Consider the following 13,705-nt stretch of genomic DNA (forward strand, 5'->3'; position numbering starts at 1 on the left):
GACAACCTTGTACCACATGAAATTTCAGCTCAGTCAGTCTGCATACCTCTGTGTTTATGATGTCTAATATTGTGTAATTATCACTTTTGTTAGTCAAACCTGTGCTTTACCTCCCATAGAATGTCAGCATCCTCAAAAGTTTAGACTTTTTAACCTACAGTGCATTTTGAGTCACATTAATCTTTATGAAGAGTTTATGCATGTATTTATTTGTTTTCATTCTCTTAGGTTATTTTTATTAACCTGTAACTTTTTTTTTATTGAAATCTTTATTTCGAGCATATTAAATAAAAAAGAAAAACAATTACACAGAACATCAGAAAAGAATACAAATAAACAGTCATTAAAATAATCAATTTTTCAATTTGGCTTGAATACAAAATAAAAATAAATATAAATAAATATAACAGCAAGCTTTACTTTCTCAAAAAATATATCTGTTATTACATTGTAAAAATATTACAGCACTTCATTGCAATATTATACCTGAGCATTCTAAATATTATTATAATAAATGATATACCAGAGCAATTATAAATAATATACATATACAATATATATATATATATATATATATATATATATATATATATATATATATATATATATATATATATATATATATATATATATATATATATATATATATATATATATATACACATCTTATCATAAACAATATAATCATTATTATGATAAGATGTGTATATAAAATGGTATATATACTTTGAAACAGGTTGTCCTCTTTATTATGTTGTGCACATCTGTAACATGACATACCATTCTGCCTACAGACCTTGGCATATGGAGACATGAATCATGAGTGGATCGGGAATGAATGGCTGCCCAGCCTTGGTCTGCCTCAGTATCGCTCCTACTTCATGGAGTGTCTCGTGGATGCCCGGATGCTGGACCACCTGACCAAGAAGGACCTGCGGACCCACCTGAAGATGGTGGACAGTTTCCACAGGTTGGCAGCCCAGGCAATTACCTCAGCTCCTGTTTGACCTGCCGGCCCTTCCATCTGCTGACTGGATACATTTGCATTGACTAAAGAAAGCTAATGACGCACATGTGCTTGTGTTTTTTTGTGTGTGCTTGGAATGTGTGTGTACCAGGGCTAGTCTGCAGTATGGCATTATGTGCTTGAAGAGACTCAATTATGACAGGAAAGACCTTGACCGCCGGAGAGAGGATAGTCAACATGATATGAAAGGTACACCTGACACACACCCATGTCCACATGTATAGTGAAAAAACTGCAATCACACACCTGCACACGTTCCAATACTGGTGCCCAAGCCTGCACCTCAAGCCAGACTACCACCTAGTGGTTTTAAAGTGATATGGTGCTTAGCACTGAAGCAGCTGTTACTTCATCTGTCAGAAGCCAATCTCATGATCTAAAGCCCCACTTGTGTGTGGAGTGGTCCACACACACGCGAGCAAGCACGCTTAGATCTCGCCAAAACCCTCGCCCTTTTGACCTTGAGTTCAGCACATGAACTTGACTCAGCTGTCGCGTCAAATCAGAATCCTGTCCAGTTTACACACACATAAACACATGCCTGCATGCACACTGTCCGCCTGTTCCAACTTGGAAAGCTGGCTGACAGCTGCGCTTTAAATGAACAAAAGGAGTGTGCCACTGAGTTGACACCATGTGCACATGGAAATTATCTCTTTATCTGACTCTCTTTCACTGAATACTTCTATATGAGTTTTATCAACAGTAGACAGACTGTTTATGTTATCATTGTGCTACTGTACCATGAATCCAAATGACATACTTTTGTTTCAGATGTCTTGGTGTGGACCAATGAGCAGGTGATCCACTGGGTCCAGTCCATTGGTCTAAGGGAGTACAGCGGCAACCTTTTAGAGAGCGGCGTTCATGGAGCGCTCATCGCTCTGGATGAGACTTTCGACTACAGCAGCCTAGCGCTCATCCTGCAGATCCCTATGCAGAACACACAGGTTGTTATGAAGAAAAACATGTCTCACAGCAGGGTGGAATGATGTAACTGATTCACATTCTGAATTGTTAATTTTTTTTAAGTGCAGTGTTTTCATCTTGTGCTGAGACTAATGAATAATGAAAGGCGACAAAATATAAGAAAACACCTTTTGTTATGACAACCTAATCAAAGCTCTAACCTGACTGTGAGCCATTCAGATTAATATGGTTCTGTGACATCACAGACATTTCTGTTTTGGGTGATGGTCTTCAACATTCGTCCTCAGGACCCCCAGTCCTGCATGCTTTATATATCAACACACATCATTAATGGTCATCATTAGCATGTCACCAAGGTGTGTGCAAGTCTGTTAATGACACAGTCATTTGTATCAGGGTGTTATGAAGCAGGTAGACATCTAAAACATGCAGGACAGGGTGTCCTGAGGACCAGGGTTGAAGACTTATGGTTTTAGGCTATTGATTCAAAGTTCCACTAACATTTATTTTCTCTTGAATTTGAATAATTTACAGTTGACACTTCACAGCACTTGCTCCACAGATCTGTCACCAGCCTATACTTCAACAGTCCTCTGATTTACTTTTTAGACACAGAGTGATGTCTGTAATAAGTGTTTCCATCCACCGTCTAGCAATATTGAATTCTGCTTCAGTTTCTGCCTTATGTTTTAGTTTCAGTCAAAGGCTTTTTTGTTTGCTGCATTTAAGACCAATAATAGCTTTATAGATTGCTCTCTATAGAATAAACTAATAATATGTGCATTTGTTTTCATTATCATTATCTATTTTTTATGATTTATACTACAACAATATAATTTCATTTAGTTGAGTTAAATTGAAATTAACTTAATTGTGATTTACTTGTGATTGTTTTCAAAAATTGTTGGTTTAACCTGTTTATCAGAAGATTTTCTCTATTTTAGATATATTTTAGGTGCTTTTATTTATATCTTGCCTTCAATCCCAACTTCACTGTATTTCCTGCTCAAAGAGGCTTTTTGTTTTTCAGGCACGGCAGGTTCTGGAGCGGGAGTTCAACAATCTGTTAGCGTTGGGGACAGACCGCCGACTAGAAGAGGTGACCTCACCAGCAGTATCTTTTGATGGATAAAATATAGTTGAAAAATAGACAACAACATGACCTTGATTTTTTTTCTCTGTCCCTGTAGAGTGGAGATGACAAGACATTTCGGCGCTCTCCATCATGGCGCAAGAGGTTTCGGGCTCGTGAGGGAGGGGCAGGTTTAGGGATGATGGCAGGCTCTATGGAAACGCTACCTGCTGGCTTCCGTATGCCCTCTATGTCCATGCCACACTCGGTTAATTTGGCGTCCAAAAAACATCTCCAGCCTGAAGGTTAGTTCTACACCAATTGAAATGCCTCAATGTATATATTTTTTTCTAATATAGCAACTGATTCCCTTGACTAACTAAGTGATGCTGTGTCCTCTGTGTCCTGCCGTCCATAAAACTCACTCTGCCACCCCCGTCTTAAAGCTCCTCCCCCAGCACCCACGAGACTCGACCCCTCAACCGTGAGGACCTATTCATGCTAACTACACTCTACTTACTAACAGGAGTGCTAATTCTGACAGGTAAGTTAATAAAACCCTACATGAAACTGCTGTAAATGTTTAGGTCAAGGCTGGCCCACACAAAGATTTTTAAAATCTTAACAGATTTTCAAAATGCTAAAGACCAAGCATTGCCAATGAGAAATCATAGATTTAACAATTTTGGTCCTATAGTTTACAGAATGCCACAAAATGACCCAAACAAAACATTACACACTTAGGAAAAAAACACTTCATAAAAATGACCATGGTCACGACTATGAACACGAGAAATCTCCGAAAATCACTCACACTCAAATGCACCTATTTGTAAAGTCTAAAATAACAAAACTATATGATATGGTAGAATTCCAAACAGCACAATTTCTATACAAAGCCAGGAAGAATGTATTACCAAATCACATACAGAAACTGTTTCATGAAAGAGAGGGAGGGTATGATTTAAGGGAAACATTACATTTCAAGATTCATCAATATCGAACTACCATGAAAAGATTCTGCATAACAAATAATGGAGTAAGGCTATGGAACAGACTGAGTGTGGATCTGAAGCAATGTCCAAGCATCAACCAGTTTAAAAACAGATATAAACAAATGATTTTTACAAGATACAGGGAGGAGGGGGCTTGAGGGGGTTTTGGTTGCTTTTGGGGTGGGGGCGGCTTTGCCGTTATGAGTTGTTTGGTTTTTTTGTTTTCTTTTCTTTTTTGTATATTGTTGAGACTGATTCATTAATTTATAAATGGCTATATTTATATCAGTGTATATAGGTGTGAGGATGTATTATTATTGATATTTATATATTGATCTTTTGTTTTTTGTATAGAAATTAAATTAATTTTGATCATAATGAAATATAGAATAGGGGGTAGGATTTAATACGTTTTTACTTCTTCCTACTCCTTTTCGAGCATCTTGATTATGGTGGATGCATGTTTTTTTAATTTATATTTTTGTTTTGTTTTCTTATTTACATTTATTTATTATTGATTGTTATTGTTTTGTTTTGTATTCACTACTGTTTCCTGTTCGAAATAAAATTTCAATTCAATTCAATTCAAATTCAATTCAATTCACATTTATTATGAACAAACTTCAAGACAACAGGAAAAAGGAAATAACCACAGCAGTGTTTGGAATGTTTTATCCAAAATCTCCCACAAAAAAGGGGTCTGGATACATTTTCAGAGAGGGAATGGCCAGGAGCTCTACGTGCTACATTGTTAGATAAAGTGAGTAAAATTTGCCACGAGCATTACACATCTTTCCGTGTATCCGGTCTTCTGTGGAAGGATACATTTTTTTTCTTAAAAAGAAAAAAAGGTAAATTTTTTGGGGGGGTTAGTTGCTTTGACAATCTATTCTCATTTACCTCCAATGGACCAACTGCTCATCTACTGTATGCAAAGAAAGAACTGGATATTTTTTGTATACTACTTCCAGAAAAATATTCTCTCAACAATCAATTTCTCAACAAACCTTATACTAGAGGAAAATCTGAAAAAAAATAGTCTGTTTTATTATCAAGATGGCTGGAACTTTATCTACGACCTTCAAAACGATAGAACTGAGTTCAAAATGACCTCTGATTGTCCTGTTTATATGGCTGATTTTTAGTGTGCTCTTAACCAGCAATGGTAACTGCAAGGTAAAGTGGCAAAGACTTTAAAATTATTCCACTTAAACCAGACTTTAGTCATGTTGGTTGCCTTTATACTGAATTAATCCTTTTAGCTTTTGATTACCTTGAATTTAGTAATTTAATTCTGTTGAAATTTCCAGTTAATTTTAATTAGTGCTAATTGTGCTTCCATAAAGTCATTGATTTGTTTTAAGACAAAAAAACTAATGGCGCTTGACACATTGAGAAATAGAGATGTCATATTCGTATAATTTATTAAATTAAAAATGAGAGTTGCATTTAGCTGAGGCTGGATTAATACTGTATGTGGTTGTTTTGCGAAGCATGCTAGCATGACGACTATGGATGAGGAAGTGATAACAGCTAGCAATTGGCCAACTGCCAATCAATCATATTAGAAAATACATTTATTGCTTGATATAAACTCGTGGTACAAACTGTGGTACAAAAAAAGTCATCCCCTTCCAATTTGTCATGGGTGTGAAATTAAACGACTGAGATCGAATGTTTCTTTGAACCGGGCTGTAAATATGTTTATTTCTGCTCTGAAGTTGGACATTTTAACATAGGCGTCAATGGAGATTGACTCGCTTTTGCAGCCAGCCTCTATTGGTCAGTCAAGGAACTGCAAGGTTGGTGGCCTTTGCATCTGGATCATTCGAAGTCAAGCCAGAGTCAGTCACACCAGTCTCTTAGTGCGACTAACAGCACGACAAGCCATATTACTCTTAATTCAGATTCATTATGTTCTCTTAGCTCATAATTCGTAGCTCACCTGTCGGGTTCACTGAAAATGGTAAACACTAAGTAGATAAAGTGATGACAGCTAGCCTTTGACAGCACAGACTGAAGCTGTCACTCAAAAAATAAACATGCCTCAAAATACACATTAATTTGTGACTTTATATAGTTTTACCTGGTAAGATACATTAAAAACATTCGCCCTCCACACAACTGACATGGGTGTGAAGGAGACAAAGGGACATGAGTTAATTAAGACAACATGCTTTTATACACAGTGTTGCATCAGATAAAACAATTAAATAAAAACATAATCAAAAGATAGAAAGCAGTAAAGAAGCAGTCATAGGGAGCAATACTGGCAGAATGATGATAGACCAGCAGGCGAAGAAGAAAAACCAGGCGAGGGCTGACAAGACACAGATGTGAAAAATCAGGACAAAGGAGAGCATGGGAAGTCAAAGATGAACTAACGCACAAGATATAACCACACTGTATAATTACTGGACATGTGCTCAGTGACATCACCCTTTGGTTTTCTGTTTTTTCCTTGTACTCCACAGCACCATCTTGCAAAAGACTAGGAAACTAGCTAGAACACAACCCCCTCATTTAGCCATTTTAGCTTGGCTGACTTAGCTTATGCTAACCTATTACACTAATAGAATTACTTTATATTCTTCCTTATCAAATCTGTCCAAATATCATCATTTCAAGTGTTGGGACCAAAGCTATATTTGATGCGTGATCTGCAAAGGCTCCCACCTCCTAAAGCGGATCCACGCCAGAGGAGTTGCAAAGCTGCAGAAATATTTTCCAATAGAAGGTGCCATTTTAAATGTTCCGCTGCGCTTAGCTGACGCTCCCAGCTGTCTGTCCCTAGCTAAGCTTAGGTCAGTCAATGAACAATTATTGGTAGTACCAGATAGGTTTCAACCTGAAAGTTAGAATGTTGGCACCAAATTGACATGTTTAAAATAAGATGGCAAGTAAAGCAGACCAGCTAGTGCAAAAAACAGGAGAACAGAGGCTTTAAAAAACATAATTGAGTTCAAAGAAAAGAACAAAGGTATGCTGAAACCAAGCAAAACCGTTGATGATGAAAGAAAAATGCTTTTAGAAATATATAAATATCTAGAATTTTGGTGATTGAAGTGATTTCCTTTCAAAATATTTATTACTATTTGTATTTGTTAAATTTATATTCAATACATTTTTTTAATCATATCTGCTTAATATGTCTGTGGTAAAGTTAAACCAAGTCACCAACACAGATTTAGGCCAGATTTTGTGCTGCTCTGCACTCATTTTGCCACATGTAGTATGCAGTTTGTCAACAATGCAAAAAGAATAACTGGATATTTTTTGTACACTACTTCCAGAAAAATATTCTCTCAACAACTGACCAGTTTACTTTGCATCATTATGCAATGCTCAACCACAGCAGTCTGTGGTCACGACGACGGTAAAAACTGCAAAGCAATACTCAAGAACTGTCTTGTTCACTCTGCTTCTTTGAGTCTAACTCGTCAACTTTCATTCTCTCTTCCAGTGCATTCTCATTACCTATATGGACATGTGCTTGCGGCCTTTTGAGAGTGATATGCCAAATCTGGAGCTGGAGACCTGCGTGCCTCAGGGGAAGCTCTTCACTCCTCTGTTGCCCAGTCTCCCCTCCCACCTTTGATCTCTCACCTCTCCTTCAGACATGTGCAATACAGAGGCCAACTCTGACTTTTGAACTCTGAGAGTGCTCATTGGCTGCGCTCGCTGCTGTAAAGGAGGCTAATCCTGGTCTCACCGAGTTTACCCCAGAACTCCCAGTAGCCTTGTTCTTGTGGTGTTGTGCTTCTGCTCCCCTGGTCTCAGCTGTGGGTTCTTGTCCTGGTTCTAATAGTCTCAACATGGCGAAGTCAAAACAAGTCTCCCTGTGTTAAAAGTTGAATTGTATGAAAAAGATGGTGACTAGATGGTGTCCAGTCACTGATTTGGACTTGAGTGTGATGAGTATTTGTATAAATGGCAGATCATCCTACACATTACCCTTCTACCGGTTATGCAAGGTATTACTCATTTATCAACTCTGTACATAAAATGGATGACTTATGTTTTTTATAGAAATATTATATGTAATATATACAAAATAAATATATGTGTATATATACATATATATATGTATGTTTATATATATATATATATATATATATATATATATATATATATATATATATATATATATATATATATATATATATAAATGAAATATCTATGGAAAAAGTTATAATATTGCTGTATGACACCCAATGCCCTGTATTCAATAGTGACTGTTCTCTTTCTTTCTCTCTCTCTCTCTCTCTCTGTGTCGGACCTTTGCGTGTCTATTACCGTATGCTGAAAGTGTTTGATTCATTGGTGGGAGGGACTCACTAAAGGAGGAGTGCATTTCTACAAGGACTCTTCACAGGTTCATGGGTCCAATTCTCTCTTTGCTTCCTCACTTGTTCTTTCCTATTCTCCCCCTTCTCCTTTTTAGACACAATGTAGCTGTTACTTCTCCTTTCTCCACCTTTCTCGCCTTCTGTCTGAAACTATGTAGCCTAGAATAGAAAGAATCATTCAATATGAAGCGTGAGTGCGTGTATGTGTTGGACTGAGGCAACGGGCCTCTCTTCTGGTGACTTGTCGAGGGGTTTGTGCGTGAACGGTCGACGGCAGCCATGTGACCATAACTTTTCTCTCTGGATGGTATTGTGAACACTGTAGCTCCTCTCTGTTGTTTCCAAACATCTCTCAAGTCAAACTGTAAACTGCTGCTCAACATCAGTGAATGATAGCCACATGATACTGCTCTGAGTGACAGACTCGTCTGTTCTTGTTCTGTCATCTCCCATTTAGTTGCCATGGAGACGTGCCAGTGAGCAGTCCTTACTCTTGGCCGACCAACTCCTCATCTGTTGAGAAAGCAGCGTATGAGCTAGTGAATTGCTGGATGGCTGTACAATCTTTTTATTATTATCATTACTTTTTTATTTTATTTTACAGTTTTTCCAAGGTGTCAAAAGGTGTAATGTGCTATGTGGCAGCTATGAGTACTGTGTCTTTATTCCAGGTGTTAAACAATGCTGACAAATCAAGATTTTATTATTTGGCTATCCAAAAAAAAAGTGTACTGTATTTATGACACTCTATAGACATAAGTAAAGCTGTTTTTTAAAGATTTTGGATGTTGTCTTCCTTTTGAAGTTATCGACACATTACAACACTGTATTGAAAATGTTTTTTTATTTCAAGAACTGAACAAAACATCACTTTTCAGAACATCTACAAATACACAACAGTCTTAGTTATAAAAGTCAAAAAATAAGTTAGCAAAAAAATAAAATGGCAAAACCACTCTGTAAAAAAAAAAAGAAAAAAAGGAACGTATTTACATCACTAGCATTCATAACCTGTTTAAATTAAGCAGATCTTGGTCAAAACTGCCCATGGTACATATTGGCCCCATAATTAAACTCATGTTTTATTTTGTTCTTTTTTTAAGCATTAAAACTCACACAGAAAGAATGAAAGATCAGGGAAAGGCTTTGAAAAGAGGAAGTTAAGTATGGAAAAAGAACCAGGCTTTGTCATTTCTCTGTGGTTCTATTAGTCTTGAGACGAGCCAAACAGAGATCCGCTCTAGAAACAAGGTGTTGGGTCTCTGCCGCAAAGTCCTCGGATCTTTAGACTAAACATCTTCAGTTCTGGCAGACACGTCTGGACCACAGCATAAGGGATGTGATAAAGGGAATAAGGCCCCATTGTAAAGGGAGTTCTTTTTTTTTTGTCTTTTTTCTTCTTTTTTTTTTTTTTTACATAGACCCTTAGAACAGCAGCATTACAATGCTATCAATGACACACTTTAGAATTTTTCATAAGACAAACCACTCAAATCAGTAGATGCACAAAAGAATTAATCCTTTAGGAGTGGCTGTTAGCCTCCACTGCCAATTGTCTCTTTGCCTTTTGTTTGTGCTTCTTTGTGTGAAACTGCATGTATGGATATGCTGGTTGGAAGATCTATTTGGGAATGTCAACAGGAAAGGGCACGGGTCCGTCAGCCACAGAGATGCCGTCTACGATGGATGTCAAGGCACGCATGGTCCCCTGCTCTGGAGAGTCAGCCGCACTCAGGAGATCTGCACAGAGAATGCGAGTGTCCCAGTCAAGCACCGGTGAACATTCGTCGGTCTGTTTCTGCCAAACTAACAAGAGATTGCAAGTGTACTCACCCTCATTGCTGTAGCTCTGCGGGCACTGGTCAGGAGTGCTGCTCCACTCGGGGCTGCTGGAGCAGGTGCTCCCGGAACTGGGTTCGCTTGACGACGACACCTGTTACCATAGAGACATACACACAGGAGTTGCTGTCAGTCACTGTTATGATACGTAAAACCCCACACAGAAACAGCACACACTACACCGCAGGGGAATATACACATGAGTATTAATACATTGACCCCCAGACGGAAGCAATGCTTTTGTGTCTGCGTGCGCGTTTATATATATATACATATATATATATATATATGCACAAAAAACTATAAATGGCAAATTCCTGAGCAAAACTTATCAATCAATTACCGGTACAAAGCAGATTTTACAGTGGATCAGCACAGAAAAGTCAACAAACTGTTGTTTAATCTTGTATACATCCTTCTCTTAGTAAATAATTTTTTTCTAGCACCTTCTGCCTCTTTCCAACTATAAAATTGCATGTTTTCTGGTTCTGTTTTTTTCTCTGTGTCTGAAACTGCTTCCTTCTCCTCATCCCTCTTCTGTCTTAACTTACTCTGGGTTGGGTTTGGCTGGGTCGGTAGTGGAGTCCCTGCTGTCCGGTCTCAGTGTCCTGCTGGTTGAGGGAGGACACCAAAGCCTGCAGCCTTTCGATATACTGGATGGCACTCCGCAAGATCTCCACCTTGGGCAGCCTTTGGTTGGGGTTCATCAGGGTGCTCCTCTTCAGAGCATCGAAAGCCTCGTTGACCTTCTTCAGACGTCTCTTCTCTCTCAGTGTGGCTGCTCTCCGGCGGTCCATGGTCACAGTCTTCCTTTTGCACAGCTTACAGGCCCAGGGCAAGCACTGACCCGGGCAATGGGGCTCAGAGTGAGGTGACAGGCTGGATGGCGACACTTTGTCCTCTGTGCCCGCCACTCCGACACCAACACCCCCTGCAAGACTCCCACACAAGCCCATCATGGAGTTCCTGTCCTGGTAGCCACCTTGGTCATATGCCCCAGGCAGGCGAGAGGGGAAGTAGTTGTCCCCTCCTTCATAGAAGCGCTGGTCAGGGAAAAAGTAAGGGTTGGTCTCAAAAAGCTCCATACTGGATAACACTGTGTTCTGGATGTACAGGCGCAAAGACCCCTGCTTCCTTTGGAACTGCTCTTCTGCAAATGGTCTTTAGTCCTGTGTTGAAGCGCGTGCTGGAGTGTATGAGTGTATGCCTGTCTTCTTTCTGGCCTAAGTTTGTGATGAGTGGAAGATGTGTGGAGAACAACTGGTGTGGAGCAACTGTAGGCTGGCATTTAAACCCCTCTGCCTGCTGCAGGATCACAGGGTTAAATTTAGCACGAGCCCCCAGAAACCTGACACGACGTTTAGCTGTTGCTGCACATCTACACTTCACGTCTCCCTTGGGCCCTGCTCTCTAGGGCTTTCAAGGCCCGTTTCTGTGGGTTTGTGTGCCCACGTGTGCTGTACGAGGATATGATCAGGTTGCTGTGGAAATGGAAGAGATAACCTCGGATCAAAGATGTCCGTCTTAATGAGCTAATCCCAAACTTGCGTCCTCCCTGACTCTCTACTTGGGGACCGTGAGGACGTGGAGCAACAGGGTGGGGGAGTTCCAGGGGGTAGCAGGGACAGTCTGAAGACAGCTGTCACCTCTACTACGACCCAATGATATGTAGTGGCATGTTTTTGTTTTGTTTTGTTTTTGTTTATTTCAGGAGGACAAATAAATTAAACCAAAGATTTTACACAAAAGTAATAGACAGAGGCGATTTCACATTCATGGAAATCAAAAGAGGAAGCGTTAAATGTGTATGTTCTTAGTTGGTATGAAGTACATGCCATTGTTGCTGGCTGTCGGGTCTACGTACAGCATTCATATCCGATGACTTTCCTTTCCATCCTAAATGATTGCACAGTGTGATGCAACTGACCTTCTGAGTTCAGCTACTCTCTGAACCGGGCAGGCCTGTGCACGCATGTAAGTTAAGCACCAAGCTGGCACGGGTTCATTTTACATTCTACACTTAAAAAAAAAAAATCTCTTAAAAAATGAAGAGACAACGAGACAACCATCCTGGGGAATGGTTTTCGCTCTCCTGGCCCCTTCCAGCCATTCATAGTGATAGCTTATCCAGCAGGCGTTAATCCTTCCAGGACATGTCTCACCTCAGAGCTCAGCAGCTAATTCTGACTGGTTTCCGCTAGCATGGATGCACAGCCAAAACACACACTACGGTCAGCAGAGAAGTGGACACAAGTGAGAGGGACGGCGTGAAATGTCTTCTATCCCTCCATATCTTATATCAGTACTATAGACTTAGTGTTTTACAGAATGAAACATCAATATAGGTTTATAATTAAGCTCCCTAATAACCAAAACCAAATAGAAAGTGATTAAAAGTGTTCCAAAAATTGTAGATTGTAGATAGATAGATAGATAGATAGATAGATAGATAGATAGATAGATAGATAGATAGATAGATAGATAGATAGATAGATAGATAGATAGATAGATAGATAGATGATAGATAGATGTTTATTTATTTTTTTTACATCTCCGATTACATTATGGATTAAAATACCACAGTAGTGCAAACTATATGCTTAATTCAAATGGTCTGGTATCAAATATTGAAGCTCAGCAAACATTTCAAAAGAAGCTGATTGCCTATAGAATGGTGGTTAGGGTTGAGAACCGTGCACATTTATGAAGACATATGATATATGATGTATCATATGCATACGATTTAGACAGATATATAGTCTTAAAAAACCAGGCTCCCTTCTAGAGAACGTCTTTTTCAGCAAGAAATTTAAATTTCAGCAAGATAACGTCGCACCAGTAAAAGGGCCCGTCGCTAAACTGTCCTGCCTGCAGTCCAGACCTCAAAAACACTTGACCATTAGACAAACAAAACTTGTGACAAAAGAGGGCTTCAACTGTTGGGTGGGTGGAAGCCTTAACTGAGCAAGCATGGGGAAGTTTTCACTTTCAAAATAACGCGAGATATTCTCAGTTCTCAAAACGAGTGCTGCTAAAATGAAGAAAGACGTGATGCAACACAGGTGTAAACACACCCGTGTTTCCCCATTTGAAACATGTTGCTTGAATGAAATTTAAAATTAGCCTTAACATTTTTATTTCAACAAGTGCGAGCTTGACTTTGAAAGATTTCTACTTAATTCAAATGTTTTGTGAATCACTTCATCCTGTTTTAACTACATTTTACAGGATACCCCTTTTTTATTGAAATGATCTACCTCATATTTTGAACCTACTTTGTAAGATTAGAAAGAAATATAGTTTTAAAGGCTGTGTTTTACATGTTTTATAGCAGACAACATGAAAGGTCACATTAATAACGCAACATTTCATTGGGGTGTGCCAATTTCAGAACGCTGTTGCGATTTACAGATAAATGGAGACGATATTTTCATTTACTCTTCTTCATTAGATGCCTGCTGTCTAGTGTCGAGTTCTGGGCTCTGGTTTGGGG

At 39.0% G+C, this 13,705-nt stretch overlaps 2 protein-coding genes across 6 annotated transcripts in view; one reads left to right on the forward strand and one right to left on the reverse strand.

Moving 5' to 3' along the window:
- The window catches only part of ppfia4 (PTPRF interacting protein alpha 4), a 71,755-nt gene extending 62,634 nt beyond the window's left edge, over positions 1 to 9,121 (forward strand). For 3 of the 5 annotated variants that reach the window (XR_009782979.1, XR_009782980.1, XR_009782981.1), the window contains 8 exons: positions 795 to 970; positions 1,119 to 1,216; positions 1,802 to 1,977; positions 2,988 to 3,056; positions 3,148 to 3,334; positions 3,476 to 3,573; positions 7,318 to 7,400; positions 7,488 to 9,121. Coding sequence is in view for 2 of the 5 variants with exons in the window: in XM_061727665.1 (XP_061583649.1) it covers positions 795 to 970; positions 1,119 to 1,216; positions 1,802 to 1,977; positions 2,988 to 3,056; positions 3,148 to 3,334; positions 3,476 to 3,534 (765 nt within the window). In the remaining 3 variants the exon portion in view is untranslated. Of the gene's footprint in view, positions 1 to 794; positions 971 to 1,118; positions 1,217 to 1,801; positions 1,978 to 2,987; positions 3,057 to 3,147; positions 3,335 to 3,475; positions 3,574 to 4,995; positions 5,014 to 7,317; positions 7,401 to 7,487 lie in introns of those variants that run through there. The other 2 variants (XM_061727665.1, XM_061727666.1) reach the window with 2 other exon arrangements.
- Positions 9,122 to 9,856: 735 nt separating this feature from the next.
- Positions 9,857 to 11,483, reverse strand: myog (myogenin). The gene is made up of 3 exons (XM_061727667.1): positions 10,764 to 11,483; positions 10,207 to 10,306; positions 9,857 to 10,113 (listed from the first exon to the last, which is right to left on the reverse strand). The coding sequence occupies exons 1-3, from the start codon at positions 11,295 to 11,297 to the stop codon at positions 9,995 to 9,997; spliced, it is 753 nt and encodes a 250-aa protein (XP_061583651.1). The 5' UTR covers positions 11,298 to 11,483; the 3' UTR covers positions 9,857 to 9,994.
- Between the last annotated feature and the right edge of the window lie 2,222 nt (positions 11,484 to 13,705).

This window comes from Cololabis saira, chromosome 8, assembly GCF_033807715.1.
Source record: "Cololabis saira isolate AMF1-May2022 chromosome 8, fColSai1.1, whole genome shotgun sequence".
NCBI classification, from domain to species: domain Eukaryota; kingdom Metazoa; phylum Chordata; class Actinopteri; order Beloniformes; family Belonidae; genus Cololabis; species Cololabis saira.

Coding starts and splice junctions, on each gene's coding strand:
- myog (XM_061727667.1), bottom strand. CDS start 11,297: ATGGAGCTTTTTGAGACCAACCCTTACTTTTTCCCTGACCAGCGCTTC. Junction 10,307..10,763: donor CCAGCCAAACCCAACCCAGA/GTAAGTTAAGAC, acceptor CTATGGTAACAG/GTGTCGTCGTCAAGCGAACC. Junction 10,114..10,206: donor GCAGAGCTACAGCAATGAGG/GTGAGTACACTT, acceptor TTCTCTGTGCAG/ATCTCCTGAGTGCGGCTGAC.